This window comes from Platichthys flesus, chromosome 5 (genome assembly GCF_949316205.1).
Source record: "Platichthys flesus chromosome 5, fPlaFle2.1, whole genome shotgun sequence".
Classification (NCBI taxonomy): Eukaryota; Metazoa; Chordata; class Actinopteri; order Pleuronectiformes; family Pleuronectidae; genus Platichthys; species Platichthys flesus.
Window position 1 is genome coordinate 17,162,910 of NC_084949.1, and position 14,830 is coordinate 17,177,739.

The 14,830-nt window shown below is 42.3% G+C and overlaps 2 protein-coding genes across 2 annotated transcripts in view; one reads left to right on the forward strand and one right to left on the reverse strand.

Moving 5' to 3' along the window:
• Positions 1 to 242: 242 nt before the first annotated feature.
• Positions 243 to 6,057, forward strand: serping1 (serpin peptidase inhibitor, clade G (C1 inhibitor), member 1). The gene is made up of 11 exons (XM_062388503.1): positions 243 to 374; positions 691 to 738; positions 887 to 995; positions 1,088 to 1,249; positions 1,378 to 1,680; positions 2,109 to 2,324; positions 3,555 to 3,698; positions 3,854 to 4,057; positions 4,160 to 4,299; positions 5,294 to 5,516; positions 5,723 to 6,057. Exons 1-11 carry the CDS (start codon positions 330 to 332, stop codon positions 5,968 to 5,970), a joined length of 1,842 nt encoding a protein of 613 aa, XP_062244487.1. The 5' UTR covers positions 243 to 329; the 3' UTR covers positions 5,971 to 6,057.
• Positions 6,058 to 6,481: 424 nt separating this feature from the next.
• Positions 6,482 to 14,830, reverse strand: part of doc2d (double C2-like domains, delta) — a 35,488-nt gene continuing 27,139 nt past the window's right edge. Inside the window, exons 10-11 of the mRNA XM_062388504.1 lie at positions 14,561 to 14,657; positions 6,482 to 9,965 (exon numbers count right to left, since the gene is read on the reverse strand). Coding sequence (XP_062244488.1) covers positions 9,826 to 9,965; positions 14,561 to 14,657 — 237 coding nt within the window. The 3' untranslated portion in view covers positions 6,482 to 9,825. The remainder of the gene's footprint in view (positions 9,966 to 14,560; positions 14,658 to 14,830) is intronic.

Consider the following 14,830-nt stretch of genomic DNA (forward strand, 5'->3'; position numbering starts at 1 on the left):
ATTTCATCCCATAAACACATGAAATTAAACAAAGATCCAACCACCTGGATGCAGAATTCTAAACCACAGACTAGCATAAGTATTATATATTTCATCAATAATCTATTATTATTACAGTTTTAAACTTACAATGAAACATTTCATTTGTAGGATATGTGTTGCCAACATGAAATCATGTGATTTCCAGAAAGTCAGAAGCCCTGCATTGTGCAAACAAACATGTCTAAACCAACAATCATAGATTAGTCATTGACGGTTGCAGTTTCCAGAGAAGACCCAGTCAGAGCAGGTGGATGAAGTGAACAGCAGATGTGTCAGGAGAATAACGAATGAAAACAGGTGTCGTCAACCGAAGTCTGGAAAAACAAAGAGGTGTGAGTTATTTTACGCTTCACTGACCTTTTGTCGCAAAATATTGACATCATGTTATGTTTTACTGCTGTATTAACTTTTTGTACTCCACTTTATGTTCTAGAGGTTTTTTATGGGATTGAGTTCTTACAAAACTTCTAGCAATTGATTATTGTAGAAAATAATCACAGTGTAAAACGTTTTAATGGGGTGAATATCACAATTTTGGCTGCGCCACATATTGATCCCTCCTCCGGCGCGGTGCCATCTTCATTTTGAAATCCTCAATGCGGAACCTCTCATCTCATTTCAATTCCCTCTCTCTGTGCTCTGCTGTAGATGAGACTGCAGGCCACACTGTTCGTCTTGCTGAAGCTCACTTTTGAGGTAAATTAAAAAATGTCGATGAGACTCAGGCAGCATGTTTACCAATATCTTCTGAAGCTGTTATTTGGCTGACGCACAGAATAACACCTCAGACTTCTTGAGTCTTCTTGAATTTATAGCAGATATTTGACATTCTCTTTCTGTTCAGTTTGCATCATGCACAGAACTCCACGTGACACACGGTTCCACTCTGGAACTGCCATGTGTCATGTTTCAATTGGACATCAGTGGCGCCGCCATCACCTGGACATTTCAAGGTTTCATTTTGTTTCTATCACAACCGTTCTGATTGTGTTGCACAACTGTACAAATATTCTGTATATGTTACAGTTGGAGGGTTTTCTTACAGGTAAAGATGTTAGCCCACAGTCGACTGGCCCTGTTCGAGTTAAAAAGGAGGGCCTGTACCTGTCTATACCCCATGTGACCTCTGCCGACGAGGGCAAGTACGAGTGTTTGGTGAAGGTGAACAATGTGGAGATGATAAGCTCTTACGACATCAAAGTTGCTGGTGAGAGACACACAGGGTGTTTATTTTGTCTAGGAACCGTTATATTTTTGATCGATTGTAATTAGACATATATTCAACATGAAGTTTGAATCAAATAGAGTTTCACTGATTCCTTTCTCTCTCTACAGCCTCATCTGTGTACACCATTAAGGTATCCCTAGGCTCACGTGCTCACCTGCCGTGTCATTTCCCAACCAGTAGCCAAGTCTCGACCAATGCGTTCTGGTTCAGAGAGACGGATGCTGGGAAGAAGATGAGTCTGAATCTTGAAGACGATATATTGAATGATATTCAGAGATTCTCTCTGATTTATCCATTTGACAGCGATCAAACTGTCCTGATCAGAGACACTGTCCTGGAGGACGCTGGAATTTACCACTGTGAATCTGCAGCGGGGCAGAAGCTCAGCACCGTACGCCTTATGGTCCAAGGTAGGATTCACAGACTTTGACAGTTTGCTCTGCCGCAACTCTTGATGAGCATTCATTTTAATAGCAACAAATGGATGAGAGAGCGTTAATGTACAATAAAACATTGAACTAAACAAGAATGGCACTCAGTATGAAACCACATTTAAATTCATCTGATCTGTATCGTTATTTGGATCTGCACCGGATTGCACACACTCACAATTATTGGTCCCCGAAACGTATCCATGAGTTATTCTCTGGAAAAACTGTGACAGGGTCAAGAAGCTCCCTTTCTGTGTGAAAGGGAGCTTCTTGTGTAATCCCACTAACTCACAAAGTAAACAAAGTAACTGTTACAAACCAACCAACATTGCGGGGGCAAACCATCATGTGCTAACTTCAAATGCCATGTTGCATTTTTTTCAACTGTCTGCTTCACTTTCTTCCAGCTGCTCCTACCCCTCCTCCTTTCCTGTGCAAAGACATGAACACAGCATGGGAGCCGTGTCAGGACGAGAGCAGCCGCACGGGAGAGCCCATCTTGCAGGAATCCCTGACAGAGTTTTCCATGAAGCTCTATACTTACCTCAGAGAGTCTAATCCTTCACGCAACTTGCTCTTTTCTCCGATCAGCATCAGCGGGATGTTCTCCCATCTGTTGCTTGGTACTGAAATTATGAGCTCTTTTATTCATTTTAGTATTCTGAAAAGTGTTCAAGTCTGGGGACATCTGTACCAAGTTGCCCCAATTAATGTCAAAAAATCAATGAAGATGCATCACTGAGTCATAGATTTTCGACGTGACTCATTTTTCAATACAATGAATTTGAATAATTACCCTACTGTCCTGTTGCCACCAGCGCTTGGAAATCTACTTCCAATAACTAAAAACTACAGCGCACTACAGTTTTATTAAGTTATGTTTTTTGCATGCTTCTATGTTACTGCAATAACTTTTTGCATTTATATTCTTTATATTTAGCATATCTTATATTTTTACATCTTGCTGAGTGTGTTATGATTTGCTCTATCATCCATCCATCTATCTATCATCTATCTCTATCTCTGTCTCTCTCTATATCTGTCTATTTATCTTTCTAACATCTTTCTATCTATCTATCTATCTATCTATCTATCTATCTATCTATCTATCTATCTATCTATCTATCTATCTATCTGTCTGTCTGTCTGTCTGTCTGTCTGTCTGTCTGTCTGTCTGTCTGTCTGTCTGTCTGTCTGTCTGTCTGTCTGTCTGTCTGTCTGTCTGTCTGTCTATCTATCTATCTATCTATCTATCTATCTATCTATCTATCTATCTATCTGTCTATCTGTCTATCTGTCTATCTATCTATCTATCTATCTATCTGTCTGTCTGTCTGTCTGTCTATCTATCTATCTATCTATCTATCTATCTATCTATCTATCTATCTATCTATCTATCTATCTATCTATCTATCTATCTATCTATCTATCTATCTATCTATCTATCTATCTATCTATCTATCTATCTATCTGTCTATCTGTCTATCTGTCTATCTATCTATCTACATATCTACATATTATGTTGTAACAAATACTGTGTAGGTTTGTGTCACAGATGAGCTGGGGAATTTGGAGATTGTTGAGAAATGTAATGACACATTATTCATTCCAGACACTTCTTGGCATTTTATTGACAGACAGAAAACTATGACGTCAATTCTTGGCCTTTAAGAATCTGTGATCTAAGCAGGCAGCCCTGTGTTTTTGCATTTACATAAGTTTTCATTTGCATAATATGTTTCTGACTTTGAAATGTCAGAGTTATTTTCTTCTGCTCAGACATGCTGTCCCTTGAAGCACTTAACATAAGCATCCTTCCACATTATGACTTCCCTTCGTTGTGTTACCTGCAGGTGCAAAGAATGACACCCGCAAAGCGATTGAGAGGGCAGTCTGTGTCCCCCACGACTTCCACTGTCTTCACGTCCACATGAAGAAGCTGAGAGAGAAGTTGTCCGGCTCCTTGCAAATGGCCTCTCAGATCTTCTATAACCCACGTACTTCTATCACACTCTGAAGTGCCTATAATGACCACTCTGAGGAGAGACCTCCAATCAGGGAGAAAGATGCAGAGATCTAGAGTGCCTACAAAAGCTGAGAGGATCTTTATCTCTCTTGAGCTCATCTTGTTTTCTCTGTTTCTTCTCCGTAGAAATGAATCTGACTGAGTCCTTCACCGACCAGTCCATTGAGTTCTATGATGCCCAGCCCACCAGACTGCTGAACACCAGCGAGGAAAACACGCAGATGATCAACAGCTGGGTGGCAAATAAAACCAACAATAAAATCACACAGTTGGTTGACTCCATTTCTCCCAGTACACAGCTGATCCTGCTCAACGCTGTCTCCTTTAGCGGTCAGTAATGTGTGTGTCTGTGTGTGTGTGTGTGTTTGCACAATCGTGAGTTTGTGCATGTGAAAATGGTGGAAAGTAATAAGCTGCGTATGTGTGCATCAGGTCAGTGGAAGGTCAAGTTTGGTCCGGGGCCATCAAAAGGTCTTTTCACCAAACTGAATGGGGACCTGGTGAAGGTGCCTCTCCTCTATCATAGGGGATACATGACGGCTACGAAGTATGTGTTGGAGTTGAAGGCACAGGTAACACACATTAACATCCATTCTAACACATCATGATGTATCACACAGCGTACAACTGACCCATCCCTTACAGCCGCGGAGCCGGATCGCTGCGATATGCTTCATCATTTGTTTTCATCAGAGGCATAACTCATTCACATCTCAGTCCACAGTTGCCTAAGATTTCATCATCATCTCTGCTATTCGTTTTGGATAAGCATTCACAAATCCACTTAAAAATCATGGAGCATCAAAACTCGGTAGAATTGACGACTCCACCAAAGCCCCACAGTCCCCTCATGAAACCACATTTGAATTCACTAGATCCAGATTTTTATTTGCCCTCTGTGATTTCCCTAAACACGGCTCATTTTTCCCCTTGAAGATCCATGAATTCATATCTGAGAAATAAATGACAAGGAAGAAAAAAAAGATTCTGGATCCTCCCTCAGATCTGAACCAAAATGTGTTGGTGCACACTTCCACCAAGGTTCTTAGTAATAAGTCCAGTTTTTGTTTAACTAATAGAAAAAACAAACAACAAATGCATAAGCAGGAAATATATGCTCATCCTAATTCCAGGATCTCGCCTGCAAATCATCAAGTATTTTTTATTCCTATGTTTAATCATACTATTTTTAATCTTTATCATCAAACTATCAACTTATAACATGATAGTTTGACTTTCCATCCACAGATACATCTCAAAATCAAAAAGCTCATTGTTTTGGCTTTACTATTAATGGTGCCAGTTCTTAAAATAGAAACCAAAGTTGAATGGTTGTTACCGTCGCTCAAAGCTCACAGGACTCCATGTCAGCATTATATTTGTAGCTCTAAACGCGTTGTATAAACTTTATTTTCAAAACTAGACCATAATTCCCCCAAGAGGAATTAAAGAATCCATTAATTCAACCTTTTTCACGTTGTTTCATTGATATGTCGTTTTTATTAGGAAGCAGACAAGGATGAGAATAAGTCTGTCTTTGATTTTATTTTATATTTTCTCCATCAGGTGGCGAGGTTTGCTCTCTCGGGTGACAGCAGCCTCTACATCCTGGTGCCTCGCACCTACAAGGTGGAAGACCTGCAGCAGCTGGAGGCCAAGATGACGGACACGGCCGTGCTCCAAATGATAGAAGAGATGAAAACAACATCTCCTCATCCGGTGGAGGTTTCTCTGCCCAGGATCAAGCTGGATGTCCAACCGGACATGAACATAGTCATGAAGAAATTAGGTTGGTCTCATCTCTCATGCTCCTCTGTCTGTCACAGTGCTCGGGCACTGCTTCACCCAGCAGCCAGACACAAAGTTCCACTTCTGAAACATGTCTGCTCCGTCTACTCTTTGAGATCCTCAGATCGGTGTCTGATCTACTGACTTGCTCTTTCCTCTCTGCTTCATTCACCACCCTCCTTTTTTCTGACTTCCCCCCCTGACCAGGTCTGTCATCACTCTTTGAGGAGGCCAACCTGTGCGGCCTGTACTCAGAGGACAGGCTGCTTCTGGACGACGCCAGACACCGGGCCTTCCTCGCACTGACCGAAGACGGGGTGGAGGCCGGCGCCGCCACTGCCATGGGCTTCGCTCGCTCCTTCCCTTCCTTCTCCGCCATGCAGCCTTTCGTCATGCTGCTGTGGAGCGACCAGGCCAATGTGCCACTCTTCATTGGTAGAGTGACCGAACCATGAGCAACAGAGAGGGGATGTGAGCAGGAAAGAAACTACGTGATGAAGAAATGCTGAATAACACATTTCAATTAAAAGTAATTTCCTTTGTTTCTGTGTTTTTTCTTTGTTGCAATTTCAAACGTAACACAAAATATTCTTACATTGTCTCCATTGTCACTTACATGAGGCTTATAAAACATATGCACAGAATAGTGTTTCAAGGTGATGATGAATAAGCACATACACACACTTTTGCTGTCTGTCTGATGTCTTTGAAGAGGCGAACAGAGTATGGATGCGTTGTTTCTAAAAAGGAAGACAGACGAGCATTGAAACAACTTCAATTTATTTTGCGAAGTAGTTACACAAACCCACCACACGATGGCAGTCATACTGTGTGATTGACATAGAGGGTAAATACACAGGGACTGCAGTAGTAAATTCCCACCAAACTTGCACCTCAGCCCGCCTGCATCTTCACCACTGATATCAATTTAAGGAAGACAAGTGTCAAAATCTGTGACAGTAAAGGTTTTGTTTGTTTTGTTCCTTCTTCTTCTTCTTCTTCTTCTTCTTCTTCTTCTTCTTCTTCTTCTTCTTCTTCTTCTTCTTCTTCTTCTTTTCTTTTTTAAAGCAATAGCTTGCTTGGTCAAAGCACAGCAACTGAGCAAAAAGTACCCTGAATCATCGTAGTCACAAACAAATAACACACTAAGACGTTTAGAGACCGAATAGACGGCGAGGACTGTAAACACATCGGCATTCAGAATGATCAGCGGAGGGTTGCACTCGATTACACAAGCTGATGGTGTTTGCTAAACATGCAGCTGTATCGCAGCTAAAATGGTTACATAAGCTAAGCAGGGTCAATAGACAGGAGTCAGAACAACTTGGTGACTGTAAACAAAAGCAACAGATCAAGAGACAGGAGTAGGCGGCCGTCCAGCCCGAAAATGTCAACTCTATTAGATCACTCTCACCTCGCATGACCCCGAAACAAAGTGTTCCCAGAAGTGCAGCGTCATCGATGCCAGTGTAACATTATAATGTTATCGATTTGGTTTGATTATCTCACTGCTGACATGCTGGGTGTTTTGATGTGCATAGAGAAAGTACAGACTAATCCCCCATCCCAGCCCAACCCGCTACTTAAAGTCCTTTAAGGTGTAACTGAAAATGTGTCGAAGCTCATTATAACACATAGTTTAGTTCCAAGCTCTTACGATAATGCCCAAGCCCTTTTTCTTCTACATCCAATCCATTAAAGGATCCACTTTTCTTTTTTTTTTTGCAGTCAACAATGAGACATTCACAAGGTTGTCGGAGGACAGCAAGAATACGAGCAGCCAGATCGAATCAACAGTTAGAAAAACTCCCGGAGGCCACTGACTGACTGTGGGTCTGCTTTTGTGAACCACTGTACGGCCATAGCCTCAGTGATGGAGGATCCAGGGGGGGGGGGGGGTGCACTTCATATCCTGACAATTCAACAATATGCACAAAACAGGTTGATAAGTGTGCAATCGAGCTCAGATTCTAAATGCTGTGGATCCTGATCTGTGATGATCCACGGTCCCCTGCTGCAAAGCCTGTGTTTCCATTCAGGTTATAATCTCTTTGATCTCTTCAGGCTGAATTAACAGGGGGCTTCATTTTTAAAAGTCTGCATTTCTACTGACTGCACGCTGCAATCCTGTTTCACAGACATGGTCCCAGGGGTCCTACCTTGCATCCAAGTAATTTAATATATGCCACTTTAAACCTGATGCCTAACAGTTCATAAAACGCAATAAGTCAATGGGTTGAATGGGACACTGGATAATGCAACAGTCCTCTTAACAACAGGCTCTTGAGGTGAATGGTGAAGGTGAATGAGGTGGGGGTCTTATTCTTTCAGATCAGATTACTGTACCAATCAAGTAAATATTCAAAGTACAAAATCACCCAGTAGAGTGCATGCCTCCGCCAAGGACCAACAGTCCCTTTGAATTAAATCGGACTGCACCAGGTTTCACACACTCACAGATATCAATCCCCGAAATGTGCCTGGGTTAGGGTTTCTTTCATCAACTCATTCAGTTGGGAAAGTGTAACAATGGTTGAACAACGGCCAATTAATAAAGACAGTGAAACAAGTTATCCTGGATGCGCCCCCTGATCCAGATCCGCACCGGACCATACCACACCCTGCCAGGAGGGTTGGGGAATAGCGGTGAATTGTTTTTGTGTAACCATGCTAACAAACAAACAAACAAACAAATGGTGACAACAGCATCTGCTTGGCGGAGGGAATAAACATACACTGAGCAGCCACAACACATAAATTACTCACAAGTGGAGTAAAGGACATTCATTGAATTGATAAAAATAAATGGCACCTGTCACAGGGCGGGATGCAACGTGGACGTGTTGGAAGCTGTAAACGAGTAAGGGTCAGGGAAACATTGACAAAGGCCAAGCTGTGACGGGTGGATGTTCATTGGTCAGAACCCACCAAGGAAGCGCCCAACATCCTGTTGCGTGATACCAATTACCATAATTATAGGTGTCTTAATGTTGTGGCTGATCAGTGGGTTTACTGGTAGGATATCGCCCTGCAGGAGGAAAAGTGTCTTCGCTGGAGCAGAAATCGAGTTATTGAGTTTATCTCGCTTGGATCCTGAAGGTAAAAAAAACAACAGCTCCCTCTGATATCAGCCTGTCATCAGAGAAGCAAAAAAAAAGAAAATAAAAAATGAACAGAACAGAAGTTAAGCGTCAAAACATGTTCCATTCTTCAAGTTGCTCTTTGACCGTCTGGCAATGGGAGAGACAGAGATGGTTTTGGCACACACGGATGATTGGCAGCTTGTCAGTGTCCTCCAGCCAGGAACACTCACGCCACTGAGACCTGTGGCGGCGGCGGTGGCGGAGGATTTCTCGCTCGTATGTTTTTCTTGTCCTTATTTATCTTTCTTCTCGCCTCTGTGCTTCTGAAGTTGGATGGAGACATTTTGAATGCGGCACGATGATACGGACAGACACAGACTCCACAGACGGTTAATGTAGGCACTCGTATTCCCAAATAGCCCTCGCACACACACACACACACACACACACACACACACACACACACACACATGCTGACACGTCAATGTGCGACATGAAGATGAACAGAGAGCCACTGTCACTTTAACTCGATGAAAGACAGAAGAACACTGAAACATTAAAGGTACAAATCCACCAAATGGATCATTTTGTGCTTTATAATATGGTGTCGTCGTTGTTTTGCATCAGATCAACAACCACTGAAATAGACTTCTCAGGACAGAATTCCCCTTTTTTTCATGACGTCCCCGCTCTCCTCACTAAACACCACGTTATGAGTCACTGGGGTCCGCGTGCTGCCGGCCCCCTTTCACTGAATGGATTTCGAGTACATTCGGTTCTCGTCATCTCTTCCTCTGGTGTGAATCCGAACGGCAGAGTATGAGCGACTTCCACAATACAGTGAGGTCTAAAGCACAATTTGTGTGAGTATTGTTTTTTTTTTTTTTTTTTTAACGTCAACACTTTAATGAGGACATTGTTACAATTTGGTTCACCTTTAAAATAAAAAAAAGTATTCAGATTGTTACCATCACTGATATTAGTACGAATATCACATACTAATACTCGGTGCTTGAAGCATTGGCGTTCAACGACAGATTTCATCTTCAACATTATTATTATCATCAATATTATTATTGCATGTTTTATCCTTTGCTCTTATTACTGCTTGACTTGGTCTCTGTTTCCAACTGTTTCTCAGTGGGAAAAGTGTGTATGTGTGTGTGTAGGTGTGTGTAGGTGTGTGCACATGTCTACGTGTGTGTTTGCATGGACGTCTTTTGTTATCTAGTCTGGTTTGTCACTGGGCGGGGCTCCTTGCTGCGTGAGCGTATGCCAGTACTCCACTTTCTTCCCTTTGTTTTTGAGACACTCAAACCAGTGTTTGAGTCTCTCTCCGCTCGCGTTGATGCCCAGCTCCACTCCTCCTGAAACCGGGGAGAGAAAACAGAGGAGTGTCAGGAGGTGAGGGGGGGGGGGGGACATTAGGAGGAGAGGATGAGAAGGATGTGGGATGAAAGAGAGAGGTGCGTGAAGCACTCAGGTCTTTCTCTCAAGCCAACATAAAAACAGCAATTGAATAAAAGTGTCAATTACAAGTAGAGGTTATTCAGAATTTTTTCGTGTGATTAATATATTATTATAAATTACATAATTAAACTAAGTTGGTGGTATATTCAGCTAAATAGATCCCTTTAACAAGAATCAAATGTTTAAGCATGCAGCCCCCATCTTCAGATTCTCAGTAATCCTTCTATGCATTTTTCGTCAGTTCTCTCCCCTGGGGAATGATCTCTGACCTGTTAATGGATGAGTATAGAACATGGGTTTTTGTAGTCTTTAAGCACGAGGCATAGCTTTATGAATACACCATTTAATTTACATTGTATGCTTAGACACATGCAGTCATGCACCTTTCAACCATGGGATTTGGGACGTTGTTTTGCCTTCCTAAATAATCCTGGGCTCAACTCCTGCATGTGGGCTCAACTCCTGCAAAGCAGGCTTCACTATTGGCGTGTGAATGTCTCCGGATATCTAGACTCCGTCCTGACCTGTAAAGACTTCTGTGTAATAAACTTTAACTATACAAGCAAGTTCTGCGTCTGCGGAGAATTCTTCCTTCAGCATCAACTTCACCATCATCGACCTCTCGGCTGCCCAAAATATATGATAGATGCATCACAGTACATGTTCGCTTTTTTATTTATTTTAATCCTTATTTTTTATTAATTTATTTAATTGTTATACATTATTATCATTGCTATTATTTATTAATTATATATTTTAATTGGTCATTCTAACAATAGAAAGAAAGAAAAGTGTAAACAAAATACAATGGCGCAAATTTAATTAAATTAAAAATTTAAACTACATTTAATATACATACCAAATTGTAATTGAAATGATATAAAGCTAAGTGACATAATAGTCTGGAGATTTTTTTTTACCCTAACCCTAACCCTTTATTAATAGTTAGTAAAAGTAGTAACCAGCCTACAGTAGATGTTGGTCTACTGGGAGTCAGAAGGTGAAACTGAAAGGATGTGAGATGATCAGTGGGGTAGAAAAGTAGAAAAAGCTCCATTCCGTGGTGAATATTTTGGTGTTTTTCAACTCATCACAAACTGTGTCTCTTCCAGCAGGTAGCATTCAGCACAGTACAGTGGCTCTTTGGATGTTTTTGTTGCATCACAGGCGTCTAAAAGACTGCGTATCAGAGGTGCTTGTGGTTTATGACGCGGGACGGCTCTTCTCTTTTAGTTGTTTCACAAAACAAAACGTACACAAAGTATTAGTGTCTGAACATTTTGTCACCTTTGAATTGCAATTGATTTGTCTGAAAGATGCTCTATTAATAAAGGTTGACTGATTGATTGATACAATGTAACAACGACCCTCAAATAAACACTGCAAGTACAGAGCACGAATAAATGTACTGAGCAACTCTCCACAACTGGAGGCCAGTTACGGGACATACAGACCCTTTGTTTTCTGGTTACCGTCAAATATCCAATAATGTGTAATTAAGCTTAGGCAATAAGTGCATCAACTTTCATAACAATAAATACAATTATCATTTAATAGGCAGACAGAAATTTCAATGTCAAGACAAATTCCTCCAGGCAAAGAAATATAAATAGACGAGAAGCTGGAAAACTACTGGAAGCGGAGATTTAAATAACTAAAGACCTGTTTGAAAGAGCACGGCCAGTGAATATGACGGGTGGGAGGAATAAATATACAGAGAGGCAGGAAATGACAGAGGTGAAAGTGAGCTGAGGTGACGGAGGCGTTGGTGGAGAGGCAGACTGGAAGACACAGAGACGCAGGCAGTTGCTGCTCCGAGGTTTATTACCAAACCAATCCCTGGGCTGTGATTGTGCAGCTAATGGAGCGTGAAGTTTTAAACACGATACTTTGGCAACGCTGGCTTCTAACGGCGCCTCGGAAAGTGACAGCCGTAGGCAATCAATGTTCGATCGTTGATCTGCATTTCATGTGAGCATCGGGAGTGAGTGTAGCCCGAGATGCTGCTGCTGGGAGGAGGAGAGGATCAGCCTTCAAGTGTTTCATAGCTTCCTCCTCCTCCTCCTCCTCCTCCTCTTCCTCCTCCTCCTCCTTCCTTTCACAAACATCAGAAAGAAAGTGAAGAGCAGGTCTGAACCTGTTGACAGAGTTCCGATAGGATAATCACGCACCACACTTTGTCATCTCCAACCCCACAACACTGCCCCCACCTTCAAACAGAGATCGATGGAGTATTCCCTGGGCCTGTGGGTTGTTAGTGACAAACGAACGGTCAGCCACCCTGACATGCAACGGAGGCCATGAAGAAGGATGAGGAACTGAGGGCATCAGTATTTCAGATGAAGTTCTTGTCAGATCATCGACCAGCCTCTCAATCGGCCTATCCCCATCTTTTTTCCTTTATTCCTTCGGAGGGGAGGGGGCGGCGGCTGTATGTGACAAGTTTTGCAAATTTTCCGAAAAACAAAAGTTCAACAAGCGCAGCCGCTTCGTGCAGCGTTTGGGCAGGTGTGCGTAGGTGGGAAAATATGCTGGATTTGAACTTTTCTCTTAAACTTTTTTTTCCACTCACGACTGCTGCACCGGTACGTGAGTGCAATACCATGAACGTATCTGAAGAGAATGTCTGAGAAATCTGTTTAAAACAAATGCATTCAAAAACTACAAGAAGAACATCCCTCCACTTAGAAAACGCAATAAATCAAGTGGATGACTTGAGGACAAGCCATTGATACACAAGAAGGGATGAAACCACATTTAGTTTCACCGGATCTGAGTTTTTATTTAGATCTGCACCAAATGGCATGAACTCATAAATATAATGTGTTTTTCATCAAGATCCATGAATTATTCAATGGGAAAAATGCTGAGAAATGCCTCACAATACTAGAGAAAGTAATAAAGAGTCCTATATCTAGCCCCTTATCTGAATCCACAACAACAAGTAATTGCTTCTTATTTGTTTCATGCCCCACCATCCCACCACAAAACTTGTTAAACATTTTTTTTTGTTTAATCCTGCTCCACGCTGACGGAGCAGGAGGACTGGTAAATGAATAACAACGTTCTGACTAAGACTTGTGACTTCTCTTGAAACCTGCGTTTACGAGACGTATACATGTAGAGATTCATCTCCTCTGGCTTGAGATGTGACTTTGACCTGCTCTAAAATGAAAACTTTATTTCTTTATCTTTCAGAAACCACATCTCAACTCATGCAGGCAGTTTTCCGAGAACCAATCCACTATCACTTTCATGCAGTCGGATAAGAATCTGTAAACGTTTCTGTAAACTGATTACGAGAAGTAACATGAGGCGAGAGTCGGCGGCAACAGTAAAAACTGAGGCAGTTGCTCAATGTGAAGATACAAATAAAGTAACATTTAGCTCAGTCAAGGAATTATGACGTCAACAAACAAACAATCACAACACGACCAATACCTGATCTGCTTATTGAGACCGGCACTGGAGCTTTTACTGATCCTGCCGAGCTTCAGTCTTGGTTCAGGGAGAAGATTAAGTTTCTCATCTCTTCTCATGTATCAATTCCAGCGTCTTCAAGTCATCCACTTGATTTATCGCCTGAGTTTTATGTGTTGCTTTTCCCCCTCACATTTTATTCCCTCATTGCTCCGCTTTTTCCTGCGCGTATCTCTTCAATCTCCCCTTTTACCGTTTGACATCATCTATTTCTCCTGCTCAGCCTATTAGTCCACTTGTTCTTGCTCTCTCTCTTGTGCTCCCTCTGCCTCTTTATAAGCTTGTTGTTTCTCCATCCTTCTTTGTCTCAGTGCCATTTATCTCACAGCCTCAATTAACATGACTGACAGGCGGGTGTAGCTAAAACTGCAATGATAATGGTCAGGGGAATGTCTGTTATCTGGGGCTGTAAGTTAGACTGATGGCCTTTTCTCGCGGCAAAGATAATAACTCAGCGGGCTTATCTACACGCAGTGTGTCTTCCACCGACCCCCCCCCCCCCCACCCACCCACCACCTCACATACATGTGCGCACACACTAGATAGAGTAAAACGCTTTGATCTGAAGGTCTTTGAGTGCACAGTGGAGTAATTCATCCTCACCACACATCCCCACCAGTTCCCCCATCACTCCCTAAGCTCCCATCGTTGTGCTGTGAACACCGGGCCGTGCCAAAGCTGTTTAGCACTCTGATGAAGCAGCGGGGATCTGATGTGCCAAGACCCCGAAGGATGGGGATCCAGTCTAAACGTCTTTCTTTTTTTTTATTTTCTAAAGCCTCTCCGTTTCCTTTTCCACTCGCTGTAACTCCCCTTTTGATCGCTCTGTCGTTTTCCTCGTGCTTCATAATTACCCCTCATCTCTGTGCATATTTTAGTTCTGTACTCCTCTCTCTGCCAACGCTCTTCTCTTTTCTGCAATTGCATTGCTTTCAATCAAGTGCTCCTGTGCAGTCATCTACTTTGCTTCCCCCCCCCCCCCCCCCCCCCGCCACAGCTCCTCTTGGCCTACCTATGAAGTCGTTGCTCATTCCCAAGTCGTAGTCCCAAACAGAGATCTCCAGGGTTTTCTTCGCCAGCTGGTCCACGGGCACGTCGTATGAAAACTCCTGTGCAGGTGGCACATGTTTATTAAAATGATACATGTAAATGATTCATAAACACAGGAGTTGAAAGAAACTGAATTCCTAAATTAGAGTTAAAAATTACAACACATTCAACAAGATGCTAGATCTGGAGCACTCCTATAAAGGTGTACTTAATTGCGCTGCTCTACACGACA